General features: G+C 47.3%; 1 protein-coding gene across 4 annotated transcripts in view; it reads left to right on the forward strand.

Moving 5' to 3' along the window:
• The first annotated feature begins 267 nt into the window (after positions 1 to 267).
• Positions 268 to 14,360, forward strand: part of TMEM130 (transmembrane protein 130) — a 26,913-nt gene continuing 12,820 nt past the window's right edge. Inside the window, exons 1-3 of one of the 4 annotated variants that reach the window (XM_003798889.2) lie at positions 268 to 405; positions 7,635 to 7,940; positions 9,669 to 9,828. In XM_003798889.2, the coding sequence (XP_003798937.1) occupies positions 321 to 405; positions 7,635 to 7,940; positions 9,669 to 9,828 (551 nt within the window). In that variant the 5' untranslated portion in view covers positions 268 to 320. Of the gene's footprint in view, positions 406 to 891; positions 977 to 7,634; positions 7,941 to 9,668; positions 9,829 to 14,360 lie in introns of those variants that run through there. The other 3 variants (XM_012810775.1, XM_012810776.2, XM_012810777.1) reach the window with 3 other exon arrangements.

Consider the following 14,360-nt stretch of genomic DNA (forward strand, 5'->3'; position numbering starts at 1 on the left):
GAGCCAGCGGGAGGGGAGCTGGAGAGAGGAGGGGCAAAGACACGGAGAGGGGAGGGGGCGCGGCCATGGGGAGGGACGCGGAGAGGGATGCGGGGAGGGACAGGGCACCGCGCGGTTGACGCGGGCCGGGGTCGCGCAGCGGGCCGTGGGCGGCGGCGGTGGCGCGCAGAGACAGAGCATCCCAAGACGAAGACGAGCGAGCCCGGCATCCGCACCTTCCGCACAGCTCGCGCCGCGCGCCTGGAGCAGCGCGCCGCCGCTGAGATCGAGCCGCGTTCCCTCCGCGTCCGCTCGGCGCTGCTCCAGCTCCGGGCTCCGCCATGGCTCCGGCACGGTGGTCGCGCCTCAGCCTCATCCTCTGGCTTGCCTGCCTTCTGCCCTTAGCCCCGGCTAGGGTGGCCGCAGGTAAGGCGCGGGGCCTCCCAGCTTCCCCGCAGCCGCAGTCAGCCTGGGGCCTGGGGCAGTTACCCACGGGGCGGCTCGCGGGAAGCTTGGGCTACGGAGGTGGCTCCGTGCGCCCTGCGCGCACGATGCTCCTCCAGGGAGGCCACTGAGACACCCTCCGCTCATCCCCTTCACCCCTCTCCTTAGAAGTCGCCCTGGCACTTGAGGTGGGGTCCCGCCCCTCTAGGTTCCTGCTTCCACTCCCGGGTGGGCCCTGCGTTGGAAACCGCGCAGGTGGCCGCAGCTGCGTCCGGATGCCTGGGGACTGGACGCCTGCTGGGGCATGGGAAGACGATGCGGGAGGCCTGGATGTGCCAGAGTAGGTTGTCTTGCCGCAGCCACCCAGGGAGCACGCATCATCAGGTGGCCCGCGGAGCAGCATTTTGGCCTTAGTATGTCGCCTTTACCTGGAAGGGTTTTCCACCTAGTGTGCCTTGGCTTTAGGGTGATTTTAGAGCCCAGGAGGCCAGTCTGCCATTTCCTTTCTGGGAGTGATTTCCAAAATGGACCCGACCTGACAGCCTCTTCTGGGGCCCACCCAAGGCCAGGTGATCGTGTTTCTGCCAACCCCATTTCCCCACTGTTGGAAGGGAAGCACCAGGCTTTCTGTCAGTTTGGGGGAACCAAAAAGGAACCAGATTGGAGACATGTAGAGGCACAGGTGGAGTGTGGGCAGGTAAGAAGGTTGAAAATTATCCAACATTTTTCATCCCTGCACCCACCTCCCATGAAAGAGTGGTAGATAGAGGAAGGGATCTAATGGAAATTTTAAAAAGAAAAGCCACAAGGTAAAATAAAACCCTGCAATAACTCAAGTATGAATTAGGAGAATTTTGTGGGAATTGTGCTTGGTCAGGATCACCTGCTTCCCTCTGAAAGGGGTCTCTTGCCCTTTAGGTTTATTTATGTCCAGAAATTATCAATGTGTCTGAAATTGTAAAAACAAAACAAAACAAAAATGAATGAATTCTTTGGAAATCATGTGTAGTTCCCAAGCTGGCTGATCAAATCCTTGATATGATCAAAATGACAGTGGCTGGGAGTGGTGTTGGGGAACATACCTTATCCTTCGCACATAGGGGAAAAGTAGAGGCCTCTTCCACCCTTCCTTGTTTAAGCCTGCACGGAAACTTTGTACACCAGGGGTTTATAAGTCAAGGCAGTAGTCCATTAATGAATTCCAGGTTGTATTATCCAGACTTAAGAGGTACCTTAGGAAGTCTTTGGGGCAGTGTGCATCTGCCATGTGAAAGGGCTGGTGTAGCCATTTTCTGGAATGTTCAGGGCATCACATGCTATGTTGCTGGAAAATGTGCTAGCTTTACTTGGAAGCCTGGGGACTTAGCAGGTAGGTATTTCTTATATGGGCCAACCTTTGGGGTAGTTGTCCCTTCTCTTTTTGCTTTGGTCCCTTTAGTGCTGGGTCACTTGGGGCACCAGTGGAGTCCTTAAGGCCCTGCCTTAGCCGTTTCACACTCCAAGGACAAGTTTCTGGATTCCCCCAAACCTGGAAAGACAAATGTGATGGGTAGAGCAGCAGGCCCTGGACTAGGGTCCTTTATCCATACTTGGTGGCAAAGCCTTCAATGGCCCATTTCAGCCCTGGGTGCCCTGGACACCTCTGAGAGCCCTGGGGATGTGGGATGGCATAAACCAGGCTATGGAACACCTGATTTTAAAAAGCTAGTTTGAGAAAAAGTGCTCTTGGAGCCTTCTTGCAGCTGGGTAGGTGGGGGGCTGAACCTGAGAGCTGGACCAGTGTCTGTGACAATGTGTACAGCAGGCCCATCCCTCCCAACCCCCAACCAGCCCCCCCTCCCAGCCCCAGGCAGTCACCCTCCTGATTTCATTCCCCTGGCAACAGATCTGCAGATCTGTGTCATGCTGACATGCTCCCATCTCACTGCAGATGCTGCTTGGCTATTAGCATGCAACCGAATGTCCCTGCCACCTGCCAGCCTCACTCTGGCCCACGCTGTGAAGGGGGGAGAGAAGCAGGAGCGGAGGGGGGGTTCCCGGAAGCCAGAGGGAGAAAGGAGGAGGTGGCCTCTCATCCAACTACTTCTTTCTGCGCAGCCTGGCCAAATGCTGGTGGTGCAGACTTATCGGATAGCCCCAGTCAGCAGCAGCAGTGGCCTTTGTGGCCTCATGTCATTCATTGTGTTATGTACACTGCATTTGCTTGAAGAAACTTCTACCACAATGCCCACAAATCTCTCTTTGGGGTTAAGGGGAGGTCCCATTTTCAATGCCAGCATTTCCTTGGAAGTGACCAGCCCTTGGCATCTTGACTCAAGTGACTTTATAACTAAAGAAGTGGCCTTGGAAGAAAGGGCCAGAGGAAAAGCTAGAGCTTGAGTCTCCACTTGGGACAGGCAACGTTGTTTCAAGGTGAGTAGGAGACAGCTGCGGACGAACTCACCTCTCTGTTTTGCTGAGAGTCCAGCAGGTCTCCCAGGAAATCAGGCCTTCAGGGCAGGAACATGTCCTGTATTTCTGGGTCCCCTCCCCCAGCATCTTTGGGTATGGGCCTCTCAGAACACCCATGGAGTATCCCTGCCACACCCTGTTGTGACTTACAGTGGTAGTATCAAATGACTACAATGTGCCAAGCACTGTGCAGAGCTCAGAGAAGATGGAAGTGACTATTGCCCTCAAGGAGTTCCAAGTGCAGTGAGGGAAGTACACCTTCATTCCTACATGGAGTTGTGACAATGGTGGGCTCAGGCTGTTAGGAGAGCATTGAGGGGACAAGCAATACAGCGAAAACTTCCTGAAAGAGGTTGTCTATGGACAAAAAGGTAGAGAGGACATTCCAGCAGCAAAGACAGCTCACAGAACCCAGTGACAGGGAAGGGCAGAGCACACATAAGGGCCGGCCATAAGGGGATTATTCCAAATATCATTCTGGACTCTGTGGGAGGTGGAGGGCTATTGACAAGGCTGCAGCAGACAGGGTTGGCCTTCAGCAATGGAGAGGAGGGGAACATGCTCAGATGGGAGGAATTGAGATAGCAGAGGCTTGGGGATTGCTTCTTGGGACAGTGGATCCTCTAACCCCAACAGAGAAGCATGAGGGGAAATGTAGAAGGTTAGACTAGTACCATCCAATAGAACTTCAGGGAATGATCGGAATGTTCTTTATGGACACCTTCCAAAAGAGTAGCCACTCACCACATGTGGCTGTTAAGCACTTGAAATGTGGCTAATGCAGTTCAGACACTGACTTTTTAGTTTTAATTACACTTAAGCATTTAAATAAGATTAATTTAAATTGTGGTTAGTAACTACTGTGTGTCTGAGTGCAGGGCCTAGAGTTCAGGGAGTAGGTCACTGGGCTCTGTGAGCATCAAGAAGATACTTGAAGCCACAGGAGGGATAAACACCATTGGGAAGGTGGGTTTGAGTGAGGAGAGCCCCTTGCCCCTTCCTCCTGTGTTACCTCCTCTGCCCAGGTGCATGCTGCAGCCTACAGTGCTCACCCTTCCCTTATCCCAGCTCCTCTTTGACATGAAGCCCCACATAAATCTCACCTGAAGAAAGAACCAAATGACAGGAAAAGTGTTCCATGCCCAGATGTGCAGTAGCACTGTTGAAAAGAGCAAAGGATTGTGTGAATTAAGATATACTTGCTTGAGGGATTATCATGCAAATATTGAAATTGATATTAGTGGGACCACAGACATACTTTTAATATGTTGGCGCGTGAAAATAAAATAATTTAAAATTGTGTGTGGCATGTGATTATGACTATTTAACAAAACTTATATGCATAGAAAAGAGATGGGAAGATAACAGTCTGATAACAGTTGTTATCTTTGAGGGGAAGGGTAATAGGATAGCTTAATATTCCTTCTTTCTTTTTTTCCAGTGGTAAGATAGAATTTAGTAGACAGAAAGAAATATAGAAAGAGTAAAAAGCACCAGAGCTTCTGGCAGAGGGAAAGACCCAAGTGGGAAGACCTCATGTGGGTTCAGTTTAATATTCTTTATGCATATATGTTATTTTTATAATGGAAACAAATCTTATTTTGAAAATCTTACTTTGTTTATATAACATTATGCAGCTATCTAAAACAGTTAAAGAATGATGGAAAATGGACTCAGGAAAATAATCAAGGCAAGGCATGGCAACATGAGATTAATTTAAATTGATCCTAGTACTTTGGGAGGGGAGGTGAAGGCAAGAAGATTGCTTGAGGCCAGGAGTTTGAGACCAGCCTGGGCAATGTAGGGAGACTGTCTCTACCAAAAAAAAAAAAAAAAAAAAAATTTCAGATTAGTATGAGAGTACACATTTTTTTTTTTTTTTTTAGACAGAGTCTCAAGCTGTCGCCCTGCATAGAGTGCTGTCATGTCACAGCTCACAGCAACCTCAAACTCTTGGGCTTAAGCGATTCTCTTGCCTCAGCCTACCAACTAGCTGGGACTACAGGCACCCATCAGAACACCCAATTATTTTTTGGTTGTAGGTGTCATTATTGTTTGGCAGGCCCAGGCTAGATTCAAATTTGCCAGCTCTGGTGTATGTGGCTGGCGCCCAAGTTGCTGAGCTACAAGCACGGAGCCTAGAGTACAAATTTTTAGGTTACATTGTTTTCATTTCTAAGGTAAAGTTCAAGTTATAGTTGAGCACTTCATCTGGGGGTGTGCTGAACACCCTCACATTGTGCACATTAGATGAGATTCCTCCAATCACCCTCCCTCCTCCCCACTCCACAGAATTTTTTTTTTTAATTAGCTGGGCGGGCAGTGCCTGTGGCTCAGTGGGTAGAGCGCCAGCCCCATATACCAAGGGTGGCGGGTTCAAACCCAGCCCTGGCCAAACTGCAACAAAAAATAGCCAGGGGTTATGGTGGGCGCCTGTGGTCCCAGCTACTTGGGAGGCTGAGGCAGGATAATTACCTAAGCCCAGGAGTTGGAGGTTGCTGTGAGCTGTGTGATGCCATGGCACTCTTCCAAAGGCGATAAAGTGAGATTCTGTCCCTACAACACCCCCCCCCCAAAAATTAGCAGGGCATGGTGGCAAGTGCCTATATTCCAGCTACTTGGGAGGCTGAGGTAGGAGGATCACTTGAGCCTAGGAGTTGTGAGCTATGACTGTGACACTGCATTCCAGGCTATGTGACAGTGTGAGATTCTGTCTCAAAAAAAAAGAAAAGAAAAATGAATGCCCAGGATAATGAAGTGAAATAAAAATGTGATGAATAATCTCTGATAAAACAGATAATTTAAAAGTATATAGGGAGAAATACCCAAATATGGTAGCAATGGTTGTTATTATTTTAATTTTCCTTTTCTTTTTTCTTTCTTTCTTTTTTTTTTTTGTTTTTTTTTTGGAGACAAGAGTCTCACTTAGTTGCCCTAGAGTCAGGTACCATGGAGTCATAGCTCACAGCAACCTCAACTCTTGGGCTCAGGTGATTCTCTCATTTCAGCCTCCTGAGTAGCTGGGACTACAGGCGCCAGCCATAATGCCTGGCTATTTTTTTAGAGACAGGGTCTCGATCTTGCTCAGGCTGGTCTCAAACTCCTAAGCTCAAGCAATCCACCCACCTCAGCCTTCCAGAATGCTGGGATTACAGGTGTGAGCCCTCGTACCTGGCCTATGTTATTTTAATTTTTTTTTTTTTTTTTGTTTAGTTGGTCTGGGCCAGGTTTGAACCCACCAACCCCAGAGAATGTGGCCAGTGCCCTAACGACTTAGCTATGGGCACCCTGCCTATTATTTTAATTTTTTTTATTTGAGACAGAGTGTCACTATCTTGCCCTCGGTAGACTGCCATGGTGTCACAGCTCACAGCAACCTCAAACTCTTGGGCTTAAGCAACTATCTTGCCTCAGCCTTCTAAGTAGCTGGGACTACAGGCGCCCACCACAACACCTAGCTATTTTTTTGGTTTCAGTTGTCATTGTTTATCAGGCTGGGGCCGGGCTTAAACCTGCCAGCCTTGGCGTATGTGGCCAGCGCCCAACTCACTGAGCTATGGGTGCCAAGCCCTAGCTATTTTTTTGTTGCAGTTGCCATTGTTGTTAAGCTGGCCCAGGCTGAGTTCAAACCCTCCAGCCTTGGAGCATGTGACCAGTGCCATAACCACTGTGCTATGGGCACCCTGCCTATTATTTTGATTATTTTTTTTTTTTTTGAGTCAGAGTCTCAAGCTGTTGCCCTGGGTAGAGTGCCATGGCATCACAGCTCACAGTAACCTCCAACTCCTGGGCTCAAGGGAGTCTCTTACCTCCGCCTCCCAAGTAGCTGGGACTATAGGCACCCGCCATAACGCCTGGTTATTTTTTGGTTGCAGCCATCATTGTTGTTTGGTGGGCCCAGACTGGATTCGAACCCGCCAGCTCAGGTGTATATGGCTGGCACCTTAGCCGCTTGAGCCACAGGCGCTGAGCTATATTATTTTAATTTTTAATAAAATATTTTATTTTCTACTTTTCACTGTTTTCAGAATTTTATAGTTAGTCTTACCTTCAATATGGTGTATGTGAGGTGTTATTTAAAGGTCCCTTACCTGGCCTGTGTTCCTTATGCTCAAGGCCCTGTTTCCTACAGGTGACCTGTCAGAAGCCCCCTCTGCTCCCTGTAAGAGCTGCATCCCAGGTAGTACAGGTCACATTCTCGCAGGGATTATCCTGGCTGGAATCACAAAGGTCCAGTGGTGGCCCTGCCAGCAATTCTGAGGTTCCCTCACACAGCCTGTGCAGTAGAACTTTTTGCTGTCCAATATGGTGGCTACCAGACACATGGAGCTGTTGAACACTTAAAATGCAGCTGGTGTGACCTGAGAAACTGGGTTTTAGATTTTGTTTCATTTTAATTGACACTTACATTGCCATATGTGGTCAATGGCTACAGGTCTGGAACCTCTAACTTTATACATTTGGCTAAGGTTACAGCCTGGTCAGGCCAGGCCCCAACCATCCACATGTTCTGTAAGTCCGTGCTTAGCTGCTATGAAAAGAAAAATTAATTTGGGGACAATGTAAAGAGTCTGTGATTTGGAGTCAGTTGGGCCTAGGTTTGAATCCAGTTTAAAAATGGGTTGCTGAACGAAGTGACCCTTGGGCAAGTTGCTTAATGTCTCAGTTTCTCTACCTATAAAACAAAGTAACAGACACCATCCCAGAGGTGACAGTGGGGATTCCTTACTGAAACACAGTCTTTGTTTCCGGGCTCCTAGGACTGTATGAACTCAATATCACCACTGATGGCCCCACCACCACAGCTGCAGAGGTGACCATCTTGGCTAGCCTGGTAGCCAAGGACAATGGCAGCCTGGCCCTGCGTGGCAATGCCCACCTCTACCGCTTCCACTGGATCCACACCCCACTGAGGCTCACTAGCAAGACGGAGAAGGATCTCAGCTCGACCATCCGCGTGGTCAGCAGCATGCCCGGGGACTTCCCGGTTTCCATCTGGGTGACTGCTGCCGACTGCTGGATGTGCCAGCCTGTGGCCAGGGGCTCTGTGGTCCTCCCTATCACAGGTGAGGAGTCTCCCTGTTTACTAATTTACCTCCAAACCCCTGGTACAGAGAACTGCATACCAGCCTTGCTAGGAATCATGTAAGTGCAAATTAGGTCCATGGGCTCCTTCTCTCTTGTCGGGCAAGTTAAAGGGATCAGAAAATGGTAATGCCTATTCTGGCAGGAATTGTGCTGAATTGAATGCTTAAAGCACACTTGCTAGTGGGGCTGTAAATTAATACAGTACTTGAGAGCAGCAGGCCAATAGGTATTGATGGTTATAGATTATTTAAGTCTTTGACCCTGTCATTCATTCACTGTTTTTTCTTCCCTCTCCCCTACCCTGCACCCTATCTCTCACTTTCTTTCTTTTTTTTTTTTTGAGACAGAGCCTCAAGCTATTGCCCTGGGTAGAGTGCTGTGGCATCACAGCTCATAGCAACCTCCAACTCCTGGGCTTAAGCAAGTCTCTTGCCTCTGCCTCCCAAGTAGCTGGGACTACAGGTGCCTGCCACAGCGCCCTGGCTATTTTTTGATTGTAGTAGTCATTGTTTGGCAGGCCCAGGCTGGATTCAAACCCGCCAGCTCTGGTTTATGTGGCTGGCGCCTTAGCTGCTTGAGCTACAGGCGCCACCTCTCTCCCTTGCTTTCTCTTTCTCATTCTCTGTCTTATTCCAGAAGTGTCCTGCTCTCTTGCCCTTTTGGAGCTTATACTCTAATAAAGAATTTATCTTTAGGAAGTAAATCTTTATTTGGATAATGCTTTATACACTAATATGCTCATCACACTGGTGTTTATATAATAATAACAAAAGAAAACATACACAAGCTAGGTGTGCACCCATTAAATATAATGAAATAATTTAATCAGCTAGTAACAGTGATGCTTGCAACGAGTTTGTAATGTCAAGGGTAAATATTCATGTTTACAAAATTCCACATACAAAAAAAGCAAAGTACAGAGCTGTCTAACCCTGATGAACTGTGGTTAATGTATATATGTGTTAAATAAACACATAGACACTTGGCAGTACTTTGAAATGTCCACAGTGGCAGTGTTTGAATGACCAGTAGCTTCTTTTTATTCTACATCTGAATGTTTTCCAACTTTACTAAGCCCATCTGTCTTACTTTCTGCTTTTGTGGTGAAAAAGAAAATCAGCCTTTATTTTATTTTTCTTTTTAGAGAAGGAAACACAGGACAGCGGCCTGACCTAGCCTGGCACATTGGGTGTGGAGATGCAACCAGTAGAACTACTCTTTTTTTCTAGACTCATCTGACATTTTATTGTGTTGCCCTGGGTCGAGTGCCAGGGCATCATAGCTCACTGCAACCCCAAACGTTGGGGCTTAAGCAATTCTCTTGCCTTAGCCTCCCGAGTAGCTGGGACTATAGGCGCCTACCACAATGCCCGACATTTTTTTGTTGCAGTTGTTTAGCTGGCCTGGGTCGGGTTTAAACCCACCACCCTTGGTGTATGTGCCTGGCTCCGTAACCATTGTGCTACAGGCACCGAGCCCCCAAAGTTCCTTTCTAAGCTCATGTATTTCCTTCTGGTCCTATACATCTTTTGTGCTAGAAAGTGTGGGGTCCTGGTAAGAGGGTCAGGAGTGAGAGCTGTGCACGTAATCTTCGGGGTCATCTCACCCCTCTCACCCCTCATAGCTCCAATAGCCAAAGGTCTGGGTGGGGGAGTGGTGTCTTTGTCAGCTGCCAGTGATGTCACTCTCACCTGTGTTTGTTCCAGAGTTCCTTGTGGGGAACCTTGTGGTCACCCAGAATACCTCCCTGCCCTGGCCCAGCTCCTACCTCACCAAGACTATCCTTAAAGTCTCTTTCCTCCTCCACGACCCAAGCAACTTCTTCAAGACTGCCTCATTCCTCTATAGCTGGGACTTCGGAGATGGGTATGTCCTTACCCCCTACACTCTCCAAAGCCCCTGCCAGTGCCCCATCATCCCAGTCCCACGCACTGTCCAGAGTGCGTGTTCTCCCCACCTTTTTCCACTTGCTTGCTTTCCATTCAAACATTCCTCGAGCACCTGCTGCCTGCCAGGCCTGGTGAAGTAGTCACTGGAGAACACAGCCTAGCAGAGGAGGCTGTCAGTGCCCAAATCAGCCCTTTAAGGAAGGTCAGGTCGGTAGGATTTCTCCCCATTTGATTTCAAGGGCACCCAACCAGTGATGGCAGATGGGGGCAGAACCCAGGTACTCTGGCTTCATTCCTCTTTACTCCTCTTTCTAAGCAAGCCAGTCTGGAGGAGGTGGGTTAGGAAGAGGAGAATGGACACTGAGCCCAGGCAGACGATGGACAGATACCCGGAGTTTGTGGGAGGATGCTGCTATCTATGGTGCAAACTCCTTACTCTGCTCTGCTCCCCCCAGGCTCCCATAGAGAGTGAGGAGTTAGTGTAAAGATACTGAGGCTTTGATGAGCTTGGAAAACCTGTTTTGGGGCTCTAAGGATCCGCTGTGCTCTCTGGAGGGCTGAGAAATGGGCTGGTCTTAAGAAAGGTCAAGATTTGGAAGGCAGAAAAATATGAAATGGAGCAGGAAAGAATTTAGAGAGGCCTGTTGGACCAGCCCCTCTTGCCCTAGCTTTAGGGAGAGGATTGTCTCTCTTCCTTTCAGAGATGCCCCCACCCCACCCCACAGCGGAGAGCACTTCCTCTGCCTGGGTTTCACACATGTGACTTTGTGTAGTCCTCATTAGTTACTTGTATGTCCACATTACAGGTAAGGAAGTTACTTGTATGAGAGGTAGTTACTTGTATATCTACATTACAGGTAAGGAAGTAGAAGTATGGAACAAGTGAGTCCTTAGGTATTGTTATCCTTGCCTGAAAAATGGGAATAATAATATCTAACTCATAGGTCAGAGAAGAATAGACTTTCAGAAATAGGGCTGCCAGCTAGAAAGTCCATGTTCCAACCACCACGCCCTCTGCTTTTCCACGTGCATGTCAGGAAATCCCTTGGAGTCCTATTCTGGTGTTAACATTCTGTAAATGTTTCTTTAAAGGCCCAGGTGGTCAGTATTTTAGGCCTGAGGAACCATATGGTCTCTGTCACAACTAGTCAACTCTCCCATTGGAGTGTGAAAGCAGCCGTAAACAATATGTAAAGAAACAAGCATAGCTGTGTTCCAATAAAATTTTATTTATAAAAACATATGATGTCTGGCTCAGCGCCTGTGGCTCAAGTGGCTAAGGTGCCAGCCACATACACCTGAGCTGGTGGGTTTGAATCAAGCCCTGGCCTGCCAAACAATAATGATGGCTGCAACCAAAAAATAGCCAGGCATTGTGGCGGGCACCTGTAGTCCCAGCTACTTGGGAGGCAGAGGCAGGAGAATCGCTTGAGCCCAGGAGTTGGAGGTTGCTGTGAGCTGTGATGTCACAGCACTCTACCCAGGGCAACAGCTTCAGGCTCTGTCTCAAAAAAAAAAAAAAACCAGAATGGGCCAGAGGGGGAATGGTGGGGATTGAGAAAGAGCACACAAGAAACAAAGATGCGGGCTAGGCACAGTGGCTCATGCCTGTAATCCTAGCACTCTGGGAGGCCGAGGTGGATGGATAGCTTGAGTTCACAAGTTCAAGACCAGCTTTAGCCAGAGCAAGATCTCATCTCTAAAAATAGCTGGGCATTGTGGTGGGCACTTGAAATCCCAGCTACTTGGGAGGCTGAGGCAAGAGGATCACTTGAACCCAAGAGTTTGAGGTTGCTGTGAGCTGTGACATCACAGCACTCTACTGAAGGCAACAAAGTGAGACTCTGTCTCAAAATTTTAAAAAAAGAAAGATGGGACTGGGAGGACTTGGATAGTTTCAGCTATTACCAGCGCTCAAATGCTCAAACAGCTTTATTTTATAGAGGCACTACAGAGTTGCTTCTCAAGGAAGGAAGACACATTTTCAACTTAATCATGATAAGAGAAACAGGCACAAATTCCCAAGTGAACATAATCTGTTACTACTGTGTGACCTCTAAAATATGAGCGAGCTACATATCTATAAGATTAGCTGGAAAATGTACGTGACTACTTTGAAGTGCAGCTGTAAAGTTAAAAGCAAAAATTTCAAGGAAAACATGTTTTTCTTCTTCAATTAAAGATTGAAGCTTCAAAGAAAATATGTTGTTCTTTGAGAAAGGAGGATAAGTGTGTTTGGGGGGGTCGCCCCTGGACTTCTCCCAAGCTGCTGGGCCCTGCTGCCTCACAGCCCTGTTCTCCACACATATTGTTAAGCAGAGCATCCTCTGTTCTAAATGCAAATATATTCTTTTTGTTTCTTATTTAAATACCTCAATAGCTTAACCAGTCACTTTAATAATAGGCACATTTTCCGTGCAATGTGAATTGAAAAAATTAGATTTTACTATTTTTCTCTTGGGATACCCTTTTGTGTCTGTTTTCTTCTTTATATAGAAGGGCAGAAAAGCAGGCATGTTTCTCAATTTCTTATTTTGCATAGTAGATTTTCTAAGCCTAGATAAGAGGCAAAGCGCGGTGGCTCATGCCTGTAATCATAGCACTCTGGGTGGATGGACTGTCCAAACTCAGGTGTTTGAGACCAGCCTGAGCAAGACCCCATCCATCTCTACTAAAAATATAAAAATTGATTTGGCGTGGTCGTGGGCATCTATAGTCCCAGCTACTTTACTTGGGAGGCTGAGGCAAGAGGATCACTTGAGCCCAAGAGTTGGGGTTGCTGTGAGCTGTGATGTCACAGCACTTTGCCCAGGGCAATGGAATGAAACTCTGTCTCAAATAAATAAATAAATAAATACAAACAAACCTAGACAAGAGATGAAAACAACCACTGGCTGCTCTAGACTAGGAATTTTGTCTTGCTTTAAAAACCTCTGTCTTTGGCTCGGCACCTGTGGCTCAAGCAGCTAAGGCGCCAGCCACGTACACCTGAGTTGATGGGTTCAAATTCAGCTCGGCCACCATACAACAATGGTGGCTGCAACCAAAAAATAGGCGGGCGTTGTGGTGGGTGCCTGTGGTCCCAGCTACTTGGGAGGCTGAGGTGGGAGAATCACTTGAGCCCAGGAGTTGGAGGTTGCTGTGAGCTGTGATGCCACAGCACTCTGCTGAGGGCACCATAGAAAGACTCTGTCTCAAAATAAATAAATACCTCTGTGGAAGAGAGAGAAAATATGAGCAGATACATATATGCATGTATTTGCTTGTAAATATAAAATGGAAAGCAAAAATAAAGCAACGGTAGCAATATTCACATCAGAAGAGTAGAATTTAAAATGAAAAGTATTAAAAAGAACAAAAACAGTTCCTTTGTCCAGTCCCAGTGGCTCATGCCTGTAATCCTAGCACTGTGGGAGGCTGAGGTAGGAAGATCGCTTGAGCTCAGGAGTTTGAGACTTGTCTGAGCAAGAATGAGACCCTGACTGCTCAGAAGATAAAAAAACCCAGTCTGACTTCATGATGTGCACCTGTAATCCCAGGAACTCCGGGGGCTAAGGCAATAAGATGCCTGCAACCTGAGTCTGAGGTTGTAGTGAGCTATGATTACACTACTGCACTCTGCTCAGGCATAGGGTGAGACTATCTCAATAACAACAACAAAAAGAGTTCCTTCTGATGTAAAAAGTAAATTTACAGGGAATATATTATAGATCTGCACCTTTGGAATATTAGAGCATCAAAATACATAAAGAAGGTCCTGTAAGGAAAATTACCTGGAAAGATGGGAAAAAAGAAAAACACTTGTCATAGGAGTTTTTTTTTTTTTTTTTTTTCAGTTTTTGGCTGAGGCTGGGTTTGAACCCGCCACCTCTGGCATATGGGGCCAGCGCCCTACTCCTTTGAGCCACAGGTGCCGCCCATCATAGGAATTTTTAATGTTTCATACTCAGACTTTGATATTTGAAAGAAAACTAACAACAGGCCAGGTGAGGTGGCTCACACCTGTAAACCTAGTACTCTGGGAGGCTGAGGCAGATAGATTACTTGAGCTCAGGAGTTTGAGACCAGCCTCAGCAAGAGCAAGACTCCGTCTCTAAAAATAGCCAGGTGTTGTGGTGGGTGCCTATAGTCCCAGCTACTTGAGAGGCTGAGGCAAGAGAATCATGTGAGCCCAAGAGTTTGAGGTTGCTGTGAGCTGTGATGCAACAGCACTCAACTGAGGGTGACAAAATGAGATTCTGTCTCAATAAAAAAAGACTAACAGGTGGCGCCTGTGGCTCAAAGGAGTAGGGTGCTGGCCCCATATGCCGGAGGTGGCGGGTTCAAACCCCGTCCTGGCCAAAATAAATTGCAAAATAAAAAGACTAACACAGAGGATTTCATAACATAATTAGTTTGATTGGTTGAATAAAGATATATATATATATATATATATATATATAAGCTAGGCCTAGAAATAAAATGTTACATGACATATTTATAAAAATGTCTTTTTCTTTGTTTTTTTTA

This window comes from Otolemur garnettii, unplaced genomic scaffold (genome assembly GCF_000181295.1).
Source record: "Otolemur garnettii isolate 467f Iridium unplaced genomic scaffold, OtoGar3 scaffold00142, whole genome shotgun sequence".
Lineage (NCBI taxonomy): Eukaryota > Metazoa > Chordata > Mammalia > Primates > Galagidae > Otolemur > Otolemur garnettii.